Raw genomic sequence first — 14,624 nt, 5'->3', positions numbered from 1 at the left:
CCAGTGAGGAGCAACTGGAGGTGCTGTGTGTAGTGTTTTGATGCAGCTGAAGCTCCCTGTGGGGGTGAGTAGAAATGGAACTGTTACATTAAGGTGCTGCCAGGTGGGATCTGATACCCCAAGTAGGGACTTTTACTGATGGTTGCTTTTTGCAGAGCAGTGTCTCTGTCTTGTTATGAGTGTTCAGCCCACAGTTTCAGGGCAAGTTTTCTGACTGCTGAATCCTTAGTGACAAAACCTCTATTTCATGTCGAAGTGATCTTCATTTCTTTAAAGACACGTATTTGTCATTCAGTGACCTGATGCCTGTTTTCTCTGGATACTGAGTATGGCAGCTCTTTGCAACAGTCTGTACAACATCCAAACTTTCCGCATACCCGAAGTCGGTGTCTGTGGCTTCAGTTTCTGTCAGCTAGAAAACAACAGTGACTGGGTCCTGCAGCATCCCGCTGCTCCAGTTTCACCTGGAGAGATGAGATAAAGTTTCTCTCCCTGCTCAAACCCAGCTATGCCATCCTCATAGCCTTAGGAAAGCGGGAAGTTCAGTTTCCATACTTTGTAGTGGTCCGAACGCCACCTTGCAGCACACTGTTAGATGCTTCCTTGGAATCGCTGTACGATTAGACTTTTCTCCTGTCACTTCCAGAAGCAGTTGAATTGCTGAAGGCCTGCAGTGGCTGATATTTTTATCTAGCCTTCTATAGACTTGATTGACAAGATCTATACTGTCTTGAGGCAGATGTCACAATGGATTCCACTTTCTCCCCTCTTCCTAAATGGGCATATGGCTGCTGCTCTCCGTTCCTTTGGAGCGATCTCAGACTGCAAGTGAGAGTGAGCTCAGTGGGAGTGCTGCCAGCACCTAGCACTTTGTCTGGGAGAAGGAGTCCGAGAGCTGAGCCGGTAAAGACCAGTAAGGGTTTTCTGTCTTCATCTTGCCATTTAAGGAGCTTGTTTAAGTTCTGTCTTCATCTTCTATAGCTGCATTTTTCACAAAGGGCAAGGGTCAAAATTGGACTTATTGGACCAGCTCATCGATGTCTCTTCTGCCTAAGCTGATCCCCTGAGAAAGCCCATCGCTGGAGCTTGCTTTTTCCATCTCAGTCGAGCTCCACCTTTGCTCTGCCATGCATGTCTGGCTATGTGTTGAGGGGCCCAACAAAGTGTGGACTGCCAGAACCAAAGGTTTCAGCTGTGTTCCTGTCCATAGCTCTTCTTAAGCTCTTCCCAGTTTTTACTGCAGAAGTGACTACTCATTTGCTTCTGCTCCTTGCCACATCTCTGAAGGTCTGTGCCCTCAGCTCAGCGTTAGCCTCTTGGTCCCATTAAAGCTCCCTGCTCTTCTGCATTCCTCCAGCCACTGACAGGGAAGCTCACGTGGGAGTGCTGCCACAACCTGTCTCCTGCCTCTTCATGAAACACTTGCTTTGTTTTCCCTTAGGGTTTTGTCCTGGTTGTTACCAGATTAACCCCTTTGTGGTTAATTCATGATTGTGAACACTTTGCTGTGGGGCTCCTTGCGCTAGGCGTCGCGATAGGATTAACTGGTCTCATTGCATCAGCTGGGTGTGTGCAAGGGCTTCCCCGACATGTTCCTCCGCTCCAGAACTGCAGACGGCCCTGACTGATGGCTGTGCAGGAACAGGGGTTGCGTAGGAGAGCCAGGGTTTGTGGAAAGGTGTGACATCTGTTGAACCAGCCGCAGATGTCTTCTGCTTGTCATAACCCTGAACATGCAGTCCTCCAGCTGTGCTCTTGGGCGCTCTTGATTTCCCCCTTCTTTCCCTTCTTGTTTTCTGGGTGCACTTGGCTCCAGTGCTCAGCTGCTAGCATGGAGCAAGGCTGGTCTGAATCTCAGCATTTCCCTGCCTGCATCTGCCTGGAGCAGGCTCTTCTTGAGGTGTGTGTAGCTGGAGGAATGCCCAGGCCTGTGGCAGCCATAGGGCTCTGGAGACAGGCTGCAGGCAGCCATGGGCTCAGGCTTTAGGCTGGCCATTGCCATAAGCCTGAAGCTACCACCACTTTTCCACAGGCACATACCAGCCCTGCCTGACTTTGCTGTTCAACTCATCAACAAAACTGATGCCTCAGTCACGGGTTTGGCTATTTCAGTGCATCCTACTCTGTGTCTCTGCCCTCTAAATCAGTACTGCCTTGAGCATACATAGCCTGTGGGTTAGCTGTCAGCCCCCTTGCACGATGTCTAACTAACAAAGCCTTGTTTCTAATCAGACTGGGTGACTGGAGGGACTGGTTGTTTACTTCTAGCAGAACATCCCTGCTGGCCTCATCCCCAGGGGACTGGAGATGTAGCAGCAAAGGGCACATGTTCCCCGTGGCTCGTGGACCTGCCTGGCCAGCTTCATCTCCCCTGCGGGTGCCAGCGCTCCTTACCCACCTTACAGAGCAAAGGCCTGGGGCAGGGTAAACCCCTTCCCTGAGGGCTGCCCTTCGGCTTTCCTGGCAGGCAAAGAGCACCGGCCCGCAGGCTGGGCTTGAGTGCCACACATGGTACTGGGGTGCTGGCAGAAGTCAGCACCCACAAACTGAGAAGGAGACCCAAGCAGGAGGGGGGTGAGAACGGGCTGTGCCATGTGCCCCCCTACTGTACTTCATAATCAAGCAGGGGGGAAAGGGAAGGGGACTTTATTTTGAAGCCATCCCAGCCTGTTTAACAGGGGACGGTTATTGCCCTTTGTGCTCCTGCAACGGAGCGTGCCTCTGCCTGTTATCAGAAGGTTATTGAGCTAGTTGTGGAGCTGTCCTGTATCAGGACAAACAGTCCCTAATAGAGCCGTCTGCTCCCTGTCCCAGTGCCAGATGAGTTGTTTAATCTGGGAAGAGTCTGTTTGCTGCCGAGGACGCACGCTGCCCACCTGCAGCACTGCCTGCAGCGCTGCCCGCCTGTGGCCCAGCTCCGGGAGGGTGGGGCTGGCTTCCTCGCCCCTTCCTCACCCCTTCCTTGCCCCGTCGCTGAGTGCCAACTGGGCAGGGTCCACATCACCCCACAGCAAACACGCCTGGGGTGCCCAGCCCGGCCATCTGCTGTGCTACTGCCTTCCCCAGAAGCAGAGGCAGTCATAGCAGGGCCCAGCCTGCCCTGCCCTATTGATCACAGCAGGAACGGAGACTGCTATCGAGATCCGTGCTGGGCCCCATGCTCGCCCTGGCACCCTGTGTCTGGCAGCCAAGGCAGGGTCTGGCGGTGGAGTCTTGGAGGGTGCCTCCGTCATGATGCCATGGCTGAGCAGCGAGGAAGGACTGCTCACGGGAGGTCTTGCCACATTCCTCCTGAGCCGTAGCGCCTGTCCCTAAAGTGCATGTTCTCCTTATCCCTGCGCTTACGCTCCCCCTCAGCCACTATCTCCTCAAGTACTGGCTCCCCTCGCTCTTGTCGGGCCATGCAGCTGCCCTGCCATGCTCCACATGCCTGCTCCAGCTCTGGGCTCTGCCCCACAGACTTAGCGGTTTGTGGCTGATCCTGGTTTTTGCGGTTGGTGACAGTGCCCCTGTTTCCTCTGCAAAGCTCATCTCCGAGCCGGACCCCACAAGGCTGCTTGTCTTGCACATCCTTCCTGCCCATGATGGGTGCTGGCTCTGTCAGCCTCAGCTGATGTGGGGAGGGATGAGGGTGGGCGATACCCTTTGCCCTCTGCCTTCCTTTTCCAGCTGTTGTGGGTTTGCCCTCTGCCCCAGGCTGAAAGGGTGATGCCTCTGCAGGCACTTGAGTGTTGCAAGCTCAAGATGAGGGTAGAGCCTGGGAACACGCAGGGCACCGTCACGGGGGGAAACGGGAGGGCTCTGACACCAATGGCCGGATGCTGGCAAGCACAGTAATGCCTGTCCACAGGGGTGTCTGACACCAGCCTCTGGGCCTGGCCTCCTGAGGCAAGCTCTGCCTTGCAGCCCAGGCATGGGCTGAGCTGTGCAAAAATGCTGCTGCTGCAGCAGCTGTACCTGGCCCCAGCCCAACAAGCGGCTTCGTTCTGGGTGCAATGGCCTCGGTTTGCAGTGCCTCAGCAGGTCACGCTCCCCAGTTTAATGTGAGGCTGGTGCTATGGGAGCTTGTTCTTAACATGCTGAGCACCAGAGTTGAAGGGTCACATAGGTCCCTTACCCCTGGCAAACTGATCAGCTGCCTGGGGGTGAAGCCAGGCTGGAGGCGAGACTTGGGAGCGCTTGAAAACTAGTGGTGACTGTGGGGAAAGAAAACCCCAAGCCACTTTAACCGCCGGGCAAGAGCAGGAGGTTCAACATAGGCTGCATGCAGCTTGCCCTCCCCAGCCTGCCAGGATGCGGCCCTCGTGCCAGCAGTCCCCTGCTCTGCACACCCCACTCCCACCTCTCCATGCCAGGCTGCAGCTCCTGGCCCCCTCCCCAGCCCCAAATGCTTCCCTGCATCCTTCCAAAAGCTTGAATTTCTGTGCTCGGCTTGCTGTCTCCCTCCATCCACCTCCACCTGTGGCTCCTGGCCTGGGATGGAGACTGTGCCTGGGGGTTGCTCCTAGAGCATCTGTTGCTGGATCTGCAACAGGCATTTGCCCTTCCAGAAATGTTAATGCCACAGTCGGGGGGGGGGGGGGGGAGTTCAGTGAAAAGTGTTTCTTCAAGGCCCCTTCCTTCTGCTGCAGCCTTCCCTCCATACAGCTGAAGCTGTCACTTGGGAAGGACCCATCCATGAGCAGGGGGAAGGAAGGAAGGATTGAGCAAAAGAGCCCGAAGTGGGGCCCTTTCCCCCTTCCTCCTGTGCACACACCTGTGCCCATGTCGGGGTGCAGCACACCACTCCAGGGGGGCTCCAGTCACCCTCCCATGGGAGAGCACCAAGCCCATGCCCGGGCTGCGTGGGCACTGGGACAGTGCCATGGTGGCTCTTGCTAACTTAGGGAAGTGGCAGGGCTGCTGTTACTCAGTGAGCCCAGAATAACCAAAAACCCACACCAGAAGTGGCGGCCATGCCTCCCATCCTGCTCCTTGCCCCAGCCACCTGGCCTCGGCCCTCCTGCAGCCGGCCCCCGGCACTGCCCACGGGAGGTGGGTGGAAGTGCTGCACCCACTAGGGCTTGCTCATGGAAACCCTTCCACAGAAGGCAGCACGTGTTTCAGTGGGGAGAAGCAACATTTCATGAGCTTACGCACACACCAGCTTCCCCCCAACTATTCGGGTTGCACAAGGCAGCCCAGCATCCCTCCCCATCCCCACACAAGGGTGCAAGGACAGGGTGCTCTGCCCAGGATGTCACGGGTGTGGTTGGCCCAGTGTGGGGACTCAGCCCTGACAACCGCCCCCAGAGCCAATTTTAGCAGTGCAGAAAGTGAGTGGCCGGCATGCTTTGGTGGAGGGACAGCTCATGGCTCCAGGGTGGTGACTCAAAGCCACTGCTGCCATTGCTCTGGCCTTGGGAGAGCGGTGCTGTCGCCTAGGATGAGCAGTGGTGACTCTAAGGGCGCATCTGGAGGTGCTGCGTACTCAGCCCTGGCCCTGCTGCAGGGACCTGGCCCGGGGCATGAGAAGCAGCACAGGCTTCAAAAGATTTGAAGCACATTCCTACCGCGCAGGCCCATTTTGGTCCACATTCCCACCGTGTCTGGGGCCACCAGGGCTCTCCTTTCTTCCATCCTCTCTCTTCACTGGGAGAGGAAGAATTTGGCGTTAGGAGGGGCAGGGGGTTACTGTGCAGGAGACTCAGGGCTGGAGCGCTGGCTCCCTCCTCTGCCCCCGTGGCCAGGCTCCCCGGTGCTCCTTCGGAAGGTGTTGCTCACCCCCGAGCACCCCGCGGGCCGAGCCCGGGCCCCCGAGGCTGCAGCTGCAGCAGCGCTTTGGAGCGTTTGCCCTGCAACGAGCCGGCAGCCTCAGCTTCGCACCTGGGCGGCAGCGGCAGCCCAGGAGCCAACGAGCTCCCGGGGGGGGGGGGGGCAAAGGGCGGAGGGGGAGAGCCGGCCCACCGGGGGCTGGATAGGGCTGCCGGGGCTGGGAGCAGCCTCCGGGCGACGGGTGGGTTTCGGCGCCTGCCTGGAAAGCGGGGTTTGCCGCGGCTGATGTCGCCGACAGACGCGATTCTCGGCCGAGTTTCGGCCGGGGCCGGCCCCAGCCCGCAGCCCTGCGCGGCCTCCCGAGCCGCGGGCGAGGAGGGGGCCGGGGGCGGCGGCGGCGGCGGCGGCAGCCGCCCCGTCCGGCGGCACCCGGCGGGCGCGGGCCGGGCCGGGCCGTGGCGGGGCGGGGCGGGGCGGAGCGGGGCGGCAGCTCCGCGCCAAGCGGCGCGGCCGCCGGTCGGTGCGGGGCGGTCGGTGCGCACCGGCGGGCGGGCGCGGGGCGGGGCGGCCCCGGGCCCCTTTGTTCGGCGGGAGGCGGCGGCGCGCCGCCCCGCCGCTTTGTCCGCCGCTGCCGGCGGGAGCCGCTCGTCCCGGCGCGCCGTGAGTGGGGCCGGGGAGCGGGGGGCTGCGGGTGGGCGCGGGTCGGTGGGGCTGGAGGAGGCAAGCGGGGCGGGCGGCGGTACCCCGGGAGGGCTGGGGGCGGCCCCAGGCGTGGGCTGCGGTCAAGGAGGCTGGGGGGCCGCAGGCAGGGGGGATCGGGGGGGGGGGGGGCTGGGGATTTCGGGCAGGCTGGGCTCAGCGGGGCTGGAGGTCCCCGGTGGGCTGGCGTCGGTGGGGCTGGGGACCCCGGGAGGGCTGGGGTTGGGGGGCAGGGTCCGGGCGGGCAGGGGTCAGCGGGCCCTAGCGTGGGCTGGCCGGGGTCAGTGGGACAGGGGTCCCCGGGCGGGCAGGGGCTGGCGAGCCTCGGGGTGGGCTGCCCGGGGCTGGGGCGCGGGGGTGCCTGATGTGGCTTGGGGAGATGGGGTCCCTGAGCAGAGCAGGCTGGGGGCAGGGGGGCCGGGGGGCTCCAGGCAGGGGGACCTGCGGTCGGTAGGGCTGGGGGTGTACGTGTCGGGCCTGGCCAAGGCACGTGGTGCTGGTCCTGATGGCGTGGCCCGGAGGCGGTGGGTGGCTTGGCCCCTTCGGCAGACTGCTGGGCTCGGGCTACCTGCCCCGGGGGTGCCCTGCCCGACCCGGGGGCAAGGGTGTGGGGAGCTCTGTTCTGCCCCAGCCGTGACCACTGCGGCTCCTGACCCACGCTGCGGTCAGTCCCTGTGTCACCTCTCCTTGGCCACCACGGCAGTGCCCACGTGTGTGCTTTCGCTTTCCTTAGGCTTGCCAGCTCCCAGGGCTGCCCTCCTGCCTGGTCCCCTTACCTTGTCCCCTGCCCCAGCCCCTCACCCTGGGGCCAGGGCGGTGTGCCGCTGCCAGGCAAGGACTAAAGGCAGACACAAAGCATCCTCCTTCCAGTGGGGTGGTGGGGGAGAGGGCCTTGCACCGGGGAAACAGGGCAGCAGCGAGACCTTGCAAGGTGCTCGACCACAGGAGGATGGTGGCCCTGATGAGCTGGGTTTGTGTCCCTGGTGCCAGCCCGTGCCACCTCCCGCAGCTCAGCAGGCTCTGCCAAGCACCAGGCCGTCAGGGAGTGTGTCGCTCGCGTGGGTGCTTGTGCTGGAGGGGCTTTTCTGTTTAGGCGAGGTTGCTCGGGAGGCAGGCTGAGCTAAGCCAAAAAGATCCTCTTACTCTGGACAATGGTGGCGCGAGTGCAGCGGGAGCTGTCGTCCACAGGGATGTGCCCTGGCCGGAGGCAGTGGGACAGGGTTGGCCGGAGGACAGGCGAGGCGTGGGGGAGGCTGGGGGCTTTGTGGGGACGCGTCCCCTCTGCTCTCCCCAGGCAATCCTGCCACCTGCTGCCCTTGCATCAGCTCGTGCGCAAGCCGCTGAAACCGGGGGTGGCGGTGGGGTGTCTCCTCTTACGTCGTCTCCTTTGGCCGGGAGCTGCGGCACGGTCCTCGTAATTTCCTCCCCGATCTCCGGTGTCAGCTGCTTTGCTGGGACTTTGTGCAATTCCTTGGCCGCCCCACGCTGCCCCTCACCACCACTCTTCTGCCTCCTGCTCCGCTCCCTCCACCAGCCCTTGCCATCAGTCTGTGGGGTGCTCTGAGTGCTGGCCACTGCAGGCTTCGGGGACTCGTAAGGATTGGGGATGGGGGTCAGGCAGGAGAGAGGGCACAGCACAGAGGTTTGTTGGGGGCAAACACCTCTGCTGGCCCTCGAGGGAGAGCTCTGCGGGGTGCAGAGGACCTGGCTCGGGGGATGCTGCTTGGGGAAGACCCCCTTGGCCGGGGCTTGGGGCTTGGGGCTGGCAGCTGAAGCGGGCCAGAGGGGCTGCCGCGTGTTGCCTTCCTCCAGGGGCCTGTGGACCCCCGTGGGAGGGTGTGAGTGCTGGTGCAGGGTGTGGCGCTGGTTGGGGACCTGCCCCGGACCAGGTGGCAAACAGGCGCCATGGCACCTTGGGTGGAGGAGGCGGTTCTGTCCCCTGCCTGTCCCCTCACAATCCCCAGCTGGCGCTGCCCCGTGCTGCTGTGTTTACCCTGCCTGTGCTGACTCTTCCCCTAGACGTGTCCTGCAGGGGACGGGGACGTCCCAGCCTTTCCCCTGCTCCCCGGGTCGTCCCCAACCACCTGCCTGGTGGCAGGGCGGAGCAGGATGCGTCTGGGGAGGCGGTGCTGGGCAGGGGACGTGGTTTTGGGGAGATGGGTGCCCACGCATAGCTGTGTTTGTGGACCTGTGGGTAAAGGAAGGGACGTCAGTGCTGGGAGAGGGACAGAGCTGGGGTGGCGGCTGGTGGTTTGGGGGGGCCCAGTGAGGTGCACACGGGTTTGCTCAGTGCCTGTTTGCCTGCCCCTTCGCTGCAGGGTTTGAGCCAACTGCCTGGCCAGGATGAGCTGGAGTTTCCTGACGCGGCTCCTGGAGGAGATCAACAACCACTCGACCTTCGTGGGCAAGATCTGGCTGACCGTCCTCATTGTCTTCCGAATCGTGCTGACAGCCGTGGGGGGCGAGTCCATCTACTACGACGAGCAGAGCAAGTTTGTCTGCAACACGCAGCAGCCCGGCTGCGAGAACGTCTGCTACGACGCCTTTGCCCCGCTCTCCCATGTCCGCTTCTGGATCTTCCAGATTATTATGGTGGCCACACCGTCGGTGCTCTACCTGGGCTTTGCCATGCACCGCATCGCCCGCATGCCTGAGTCCTCACGGCGCCGGGCACCGGCAGCCCGGCAGGCACGCATGCCGGTGGTGCGCCGAGGAGCCGGGCGGGACTACGAGGAGGCGGAGGATGATAACGAAGAAGACCCCATGATCTTTGAGGAGATCGAGGTGGAGAAGGAGAAGAGCCCAGAGGGCGGCGAGAAGCATGACGGCCGGCGCCGCATCAAGCAGGACGGGCTGATGCGCGCCTACGTCCTGCACTTGCTGTGCCGCTCGCTGCTGGAGATGGCTTTCCTCTTCGGGCAGTACCTGCTGTACCGCTTCGAGGTGAGCCCCTCCTACGTCTGTAGCCGCAGCCCCTGCCCGCACACCGTCGACTGCTTTGTCTCCCGCCCCACGGAGAAGACTATCTTCCTCCTCGTCATGTACGCCGTCAGCGGGCTCTGCCTCTTCCTCAACCTCTGCGAGCTCCTGCACCTCGGCGTGGGGCGCATCCGGGACGCCCTGAGCCAGCCCGACAGCCCTCCGCTCCCGGCTGGCGGCAGCCCCACGCCGCAGTACCCCAAGAAAGCCCCCGGCGCACCCCCCACCTACCACTCGCTGAAAAAGGAGCCGCCGCGAGCCCCGCTGCCTGACGGCAAGCTGGACTACCGGGAGAGCCTGGCCCAGGCGGCGGGGCGCTTCGCCCTGGCCGGGGCTCCCCCGGCGCACGAGCTGGACCGGCTGCGTGAGCACCTGCGTCTGGCCCAGGAGCACCTGGAGGTGGCCTTCCACCTCCAGCCGCCCCTGCGGCCCCCCAGCCCTGCCCGCAGCAGCAGCCCCGAGGCCAACGGCATCGCCGCCGAGCAGAACCGCCTCAACCTCGCCCACGAGAAGGGGACCGCCGCCTGCGACAGGACCACGGGTGAGCCGGGGAGGGGGATGGATCTGGCCGACTGGGGCGGGGGCGTGGGGGGCTGCCCCGGGCTCCCCTGGGGAGGGGATGTAGTTTCCCCGGGGCGGGTGCTAACCTGCTGCTCGCTCCCCGCAGGGCTGTGAGCGCCACCAGGGACGACGGCGGTGTCTGCCGGAGCGGCTGCCGCCGCCACCGCGGGACGAGCAGCCTGCCAGGAGCGCGGGGTGGAGGGTGCCGCGCGCCTGCCCGGCGGGGCTGGCCAGGCAGCCCTGTCCCGGTGGGCAGCGGCAGGGTTGGGGGCCTTGGGGGACATTCCTACTTCATTTTCAAAAAGGGAATATCTTATTTTTGTACGTTTTTATAAACTCGTCAGCGTGTGCACCCTGGCATTTTTATATTCCGCTCCCAATCTCTGCTCTGGGCCTGCACCCCCCCACCGTCTCCCATTTCACCCCCTTGTCCTCCTCCCGCACTCATTTCCTGCAGCATCTTCTCCTCACACCTACCCGTGCCCTCCCGTGCCCACTGCCACCCGCCGCTGCACCAGCCAGTGCTGTGCATGTGCGGGCCATGCTGGCGATCCCGGTATTGCTCCCGTGGCGTGGGGGTTTAGGGGTGCCGAGCGTGGGGGTCTGGCTGGCTGGGCCAAACTGTGGGGCAGGGCACTGGACTGGCACTGCGCTTGAAGCGGAGGGGACGGAAGGCGTCCTGGCGGCACTGCTGCCAGAAAGTGCCGGTGTGGCCGGGGGGGCCGTGCTGCGTGGTGTCCTGGCACGGAATTGTGAGCTGCGGGGCTGGTCTGCTCAGAAATGTCTGTGCAGAGGGCAGGGGCTGTCCTTCCTGCCACCTCCGCCCCATTCCCGGCCGGCCATCCTTGGACCAAAGCCCATCCCCTCCCACTCAGGCTGTGGGGCTGGGACCCCCTGCGCGGGGCTGGACCCTGGTCCCATGGTGGGGGGACGCAGTGCCCTGAGTCAGGCTTGGCCGGGAACCAGTGGGGCATTTCTCATCATCTCAGCCTGGGTCACACAGGGATTTTTGTAGCGTTGTTTTTTACTCAGAAATGATTGTCACTGTTTTTTCTTCCTTTTTTTTTTTTTTATATCTATATTAGTAAAGGCTGGAGACGTTTTGTACTGAACTGCTGCATCCGGTCCTTCGGGAGGAAGGGGTGGGAAGGGAATCCTGCGCAGGCAGTACTGCCCGCCTGCCCTGGGACCTCCCCGCTCGCCCGGGGTGACTCAGTCGTTCCTGTCGTGTGGAGGCGGCTGCTGCCGGGGCAGCCTCCATTGGCCTGGCGGAGCAGGATTGCTCTGGCCGCGTTCCTGTGTGGTCCTGTCCCTGGTGAGGGGCTTCCCTGTGCCTCCCCATCCTGCTGCAGCAGGGAGCAGAAGAGATGCTGTCCTGCCCTGTACTCCCCTGCCCCGGGGCTGGATCAAACCCAGCCACATCGTGCCGATTTTGGCCAGCACACCCCAGTTCCTCCGGGACCCCGGGTCAGAGCTGGACACCTCTTGCAGCGCTTGCCCATCCCCTCCCTCCTCCAGCCAAAACCCCCGGGGAGCTTGCATCCCACTGCACAACCGTGTGCCACTTCTGTGGCTGCTTCTGGAGCTGTCTCTGCCTCTGAAGCTGGCGTTTCCAGGCTGTTTTAGTAAAAGGAACAGCTTTATTTCACTCATTCTGTTAAGCTTCCCAACAGGCTGTGCTGCCGGGAGAGGGCTCGCTTCCAGTGCCACATGTGCCATCAGCCTTGCCACCGTTGCGAGGTCCTGGCACGGACTTGCCCTGGCACATCCCGATCCCTGCTGCAGCAGCCTGGCCCTGCCTGAGAGCACAGGGAGGCTGTTGCACTCTGCAGCAGGAGTGGGACCCCAGTCTTTGGGGGGGGCAGGAATTGCTAGGAAGGAGCGGGTGGGGAGAAACGGGGGCTGAGCTGGTTGCAGGCAGCAGGCTGGCTTCGGCAGCCTCTGCAGCAGGCTGTGCCTGTCCCTGCCCCACCATGTCCCGGCTTGGTCCGGACTGGGACCGGCCCCAGGGCAGGTCTGGCAGCGTGACCATGCTCAGGGCAGCCCGAAACTCCAGCTTGTGCAGGGGAGGGTGGCACTGCCCCCCCCGCCCCGGGTCCCTCTGGTCCCTGTGGCATGGGGCCAGGGGTCCTCTGGGCGACCGACTCCTCCTGGGCAGGGTCACAGTCCGGGGCCGGGCTGCAGGATGCCCTAGACGCAGGTGCAGTCCTGGGCCAGGATGTTGGGCACCGTCTCATACTTGAAGGAGTACCCGCCGTCGGAGGTGGTGCGGACGCGCAGGGAGCGCATGGTGCCGGGCAGGGCAGCGCAGCAGAGCTGCACGCCCAGGCGGTGGCTCAGCCCGTGGCCCTCGGCGCAGCTCCCGTGGCAGTAGTGGAAAACGAAGCTGCTGGGATGCACGATCCACTTGTCCCAGCCCAGCTCCTCAAAGGAGATGTTGAGGGAAGCCCGGCGGCAGTTGGTATGGGCGGCCAGGTCCTCAGACGGGCGCTGCAGCAGGCTCAGGGCGGCCGGGGACCAGGGCATGGCGGAGCGACGAGCCCTCTCGCTGCCCTTGGCCCGGGTGGTGGCCACCAAGAAGGGCATCTTGTCCCCCTCGGCCAGGCAGGGGCAGCCAGGGCAGCGCACCAGGAGCACGAAGAGCGGCTGCGAGAGCTGGGGCAGCAGCCCCGGGGCGAAGTGAAACACCGTCCAGTGCTCGGGCGTCCGCACTGCCATGGCCGTCACCGGCACGCGGCCCTGCGGCGACAGGGTCAGCACGTCAGGGGCCGAGTGGTTGGGGGCGGCTGAGGGGCCGGTGTAAAACCAGAGCTGGGCAGAGGTCACCGTGCGGGTCAGGGTGTGCGCCGAGGGCTGGAAGAGGTAGGTGAAAATCCCTTCTTCCTCCAGCAGCTGGTCTGGCTGCGTGGGCTCACAAGGCACGTCTGCAGCGGAGGGGGAAAGATGCTCAGGGTGCGCGCCTAAACCCCGGGAGGGTCCCTGATGCCGGATGGGAGGCGGGATGTTGCAGAGGGTCACTGTGGTGCTGGCAGGGGGCCTGGCTGCTGGCACAGGCTGTGGCAGGGTGCAGGGGAGCTGATGTCTAATGCTATGCAGCAGCCACTGCACTGCACCCTGCAGCTGAGCCCTGCTGTGCCCTAGGCTGGTCCATTACTGCTGCCCCTGTTCCCCAGCGTCCTGCCCCACAGCTGGTCATCCTGCCCTGTCCCACAGCATCTTGTCCTGTCCCTTAGTATCCCATCCCATTTCCTAGCATCCCACCCTATCCACCCTGCCTGCTCCTCAGCCCTTGCCATCTGTCCGCATCCTGCCTGACCTAGCCATTCCCCGGCCTCTGAGCACACTCTTGTGCCGCCTGCCCTCCTCCCTGCCTGTGTCCTGGGCTGCTCTGCCTGTCCCCACCTGCCATACCTTTCACCTCCTGGGTCTCCACCAAACCTCACCCATGCCTGTGCCCCAGCCTGGCGTACCCTCTTTCTCTTCTGCAGACCACCACAGCAGCCCTTCTGTCCTGCTGCAGCCGTGTTGCCCTGAGCCCCCACCCTGCTTCACCCCTCTGCCCTCTCCATCCCACCAGGTTGTTCTCACCTGTGGAAGGGAAGAGGATCACCTGGGAGGTATCCTCCAGCTCCTCCGGCTCAACTTCAGTGTTTTCAAGGATGTCTCTCCGGTGCACTCTCTTTGCTTCCTTCTGGGGCTCCTCCTGGAGAACTGGGGGGCTCAGATGCTCCAGCACGCGAGCCCGCACCTTGGCCAGGATGAGCTGCCGGTCGACACCAGCCCCGGTGCAGCTGGCCAGGGCGGCGGTGGGCAGCATTGCAGGCAGCAGGTGCAGGAGGAGCAGCATGACCGTGGGGTGTGCGGTGGTCTGGCGGCTCAGGGGGCTCTGCCACGGGCTCCTGCCTGCCTGCTCAGCCCGTCTGCCCGCTGCGCTCCCCCCAGGACAGGGTGGCATTGAGACCTATCTGACACTGACGCAAACGTCTGCTCGCCGTGAATATTATCTCTGGGCAGCGAAAGCGCTGAGACGTCTGGAATGCAAGGACTGCAAGGACAGTGTGGTCTGGGGGGGGACGGCGCCTGGGCAAGGGGGTGTGGGGGGGGATGCTGCCGGGGGCGGCTGGTGCGTGGGGCTGGGGAGGCTGGGCTGCTGGCAGGGTGCTCCCAGGAGGGTTTTCCTGCGCTGGCGGGGACAGAGGGGGAACCCAGGGCGAGCTTTGCTGGTGCTGGGTGCCCCCCATGGTGGAGGAGCTGCAGATTTGGGGCTTCTGGGGGACAGTGGGAGGTGGCAGCAGCTGTGCACAGGAGGGACATCTGGGCAGGGACCTGATGGGGTCCAGAGCCCTGTGAGGCCCCGGCGTGGGGGGGCACGTTGGGGGTGGCACACTGGGCACCCTCCTGCCAGGGATGGCTGGGACACCTCAGGGTGACAGGGCAGTGGGGATGTGAGGACCAGGCCCTGAGGAGGGCAGGCTGGGGGGTGAGGGGACTGTGGCATCTCCAGGGCAGCCTGGAGGCTGGTGAGGTCCTGGGGACATGAAGCAGGAGGGATGGCAAGAGGTCCCTGCACTGCCTGGGGCTGGAGAAGGCTCGGACGGCTTCAGGGGGAGAAGAGGTGAGGCAGAGCCAGG

The 14,624-nt window shown here is 63.5% G+C and overlaps 2 protein-coding genes across 3 annotated transcripts; one reads left to right on the top strand and one right to left on the bottom strand.

Annotated features, from left to right (window-relative positions):
* The first annotated feature begins 6,283 nt into the window (after positions 1-6,283).
* LOC138685083 (gap junction gamma-1 protein-like) lies at positions 6,284-11,105 on the top strand. 2 transcript variants are annotated; one of them, XM_069781206.1, is made up of 3 exons: positions 6,284-6,414; positions 8,772-9,973; positions 10,100-11,105. In XM_069781206.1, exons 2-3 carry the CDS (start codon positions 8,797-8,799, stop codon positions 10,105-10,107), a joined length of 1,185 nt encoding a protein of 394 aa, XP_069637307.1. In that variant the 5' UTR covers positions 6,284-6,414; positions 8,772-8,796; the 3' UTR covers positions 10,108-11,105. The 2 variants fall into 2 exon arrangements, with proteins under 2 accessions (XP_069637307.1, XP_069637308.1); XM_069781207.1 differs by lacking the exon at positions 6,284-6,414 and adding an exon at positions 7,337-8,046.
* Positions 11,106-11,413: 308 nt separating this feature from the next.
* On the bottom strand, positions 11,414-13,954 carry INHA (inhibin subunit alpha). The gene is made up of 2 exons (XM_069781209.1): positions 13,582-13,954; positions 11,414-12,917 (listed from the first exon to the last, which is right to left on the bottom strand). Exons 1-2 carry the CDS (start codon positions 13,946-13,948, stop codon positions 12,184-12,186), a joined length of 1,101 nt encoding a protein of 366 aa, XP_069637310.1. The 5' UTR covers positions 13,949-13,954; the 3' UTR covers positions 11,414-12,183.
* Between the last annotated feature and the right edge of the window lie 670 nt (positions 13,955-14,624).

The sequence above is a fragment of the Haliaeetus albicilla genome, chromosome 4, assembly GCF_947461875.1.
Source record: "Haliaeetus albicilla chromosome 4, bHalAlb1.1, whole genome shotgun sequence".
Taxonomy (NCBI): domain Eukaryota; kingdom Metazoa; phylum Chordata; class Aves; order Accipitriformes; family Accipitridae; genus Haliaeetus; species Haliaeetus albicilla.
This window is presented reverse-complemented; position numbering and strand designations above follow the sequence as displayed.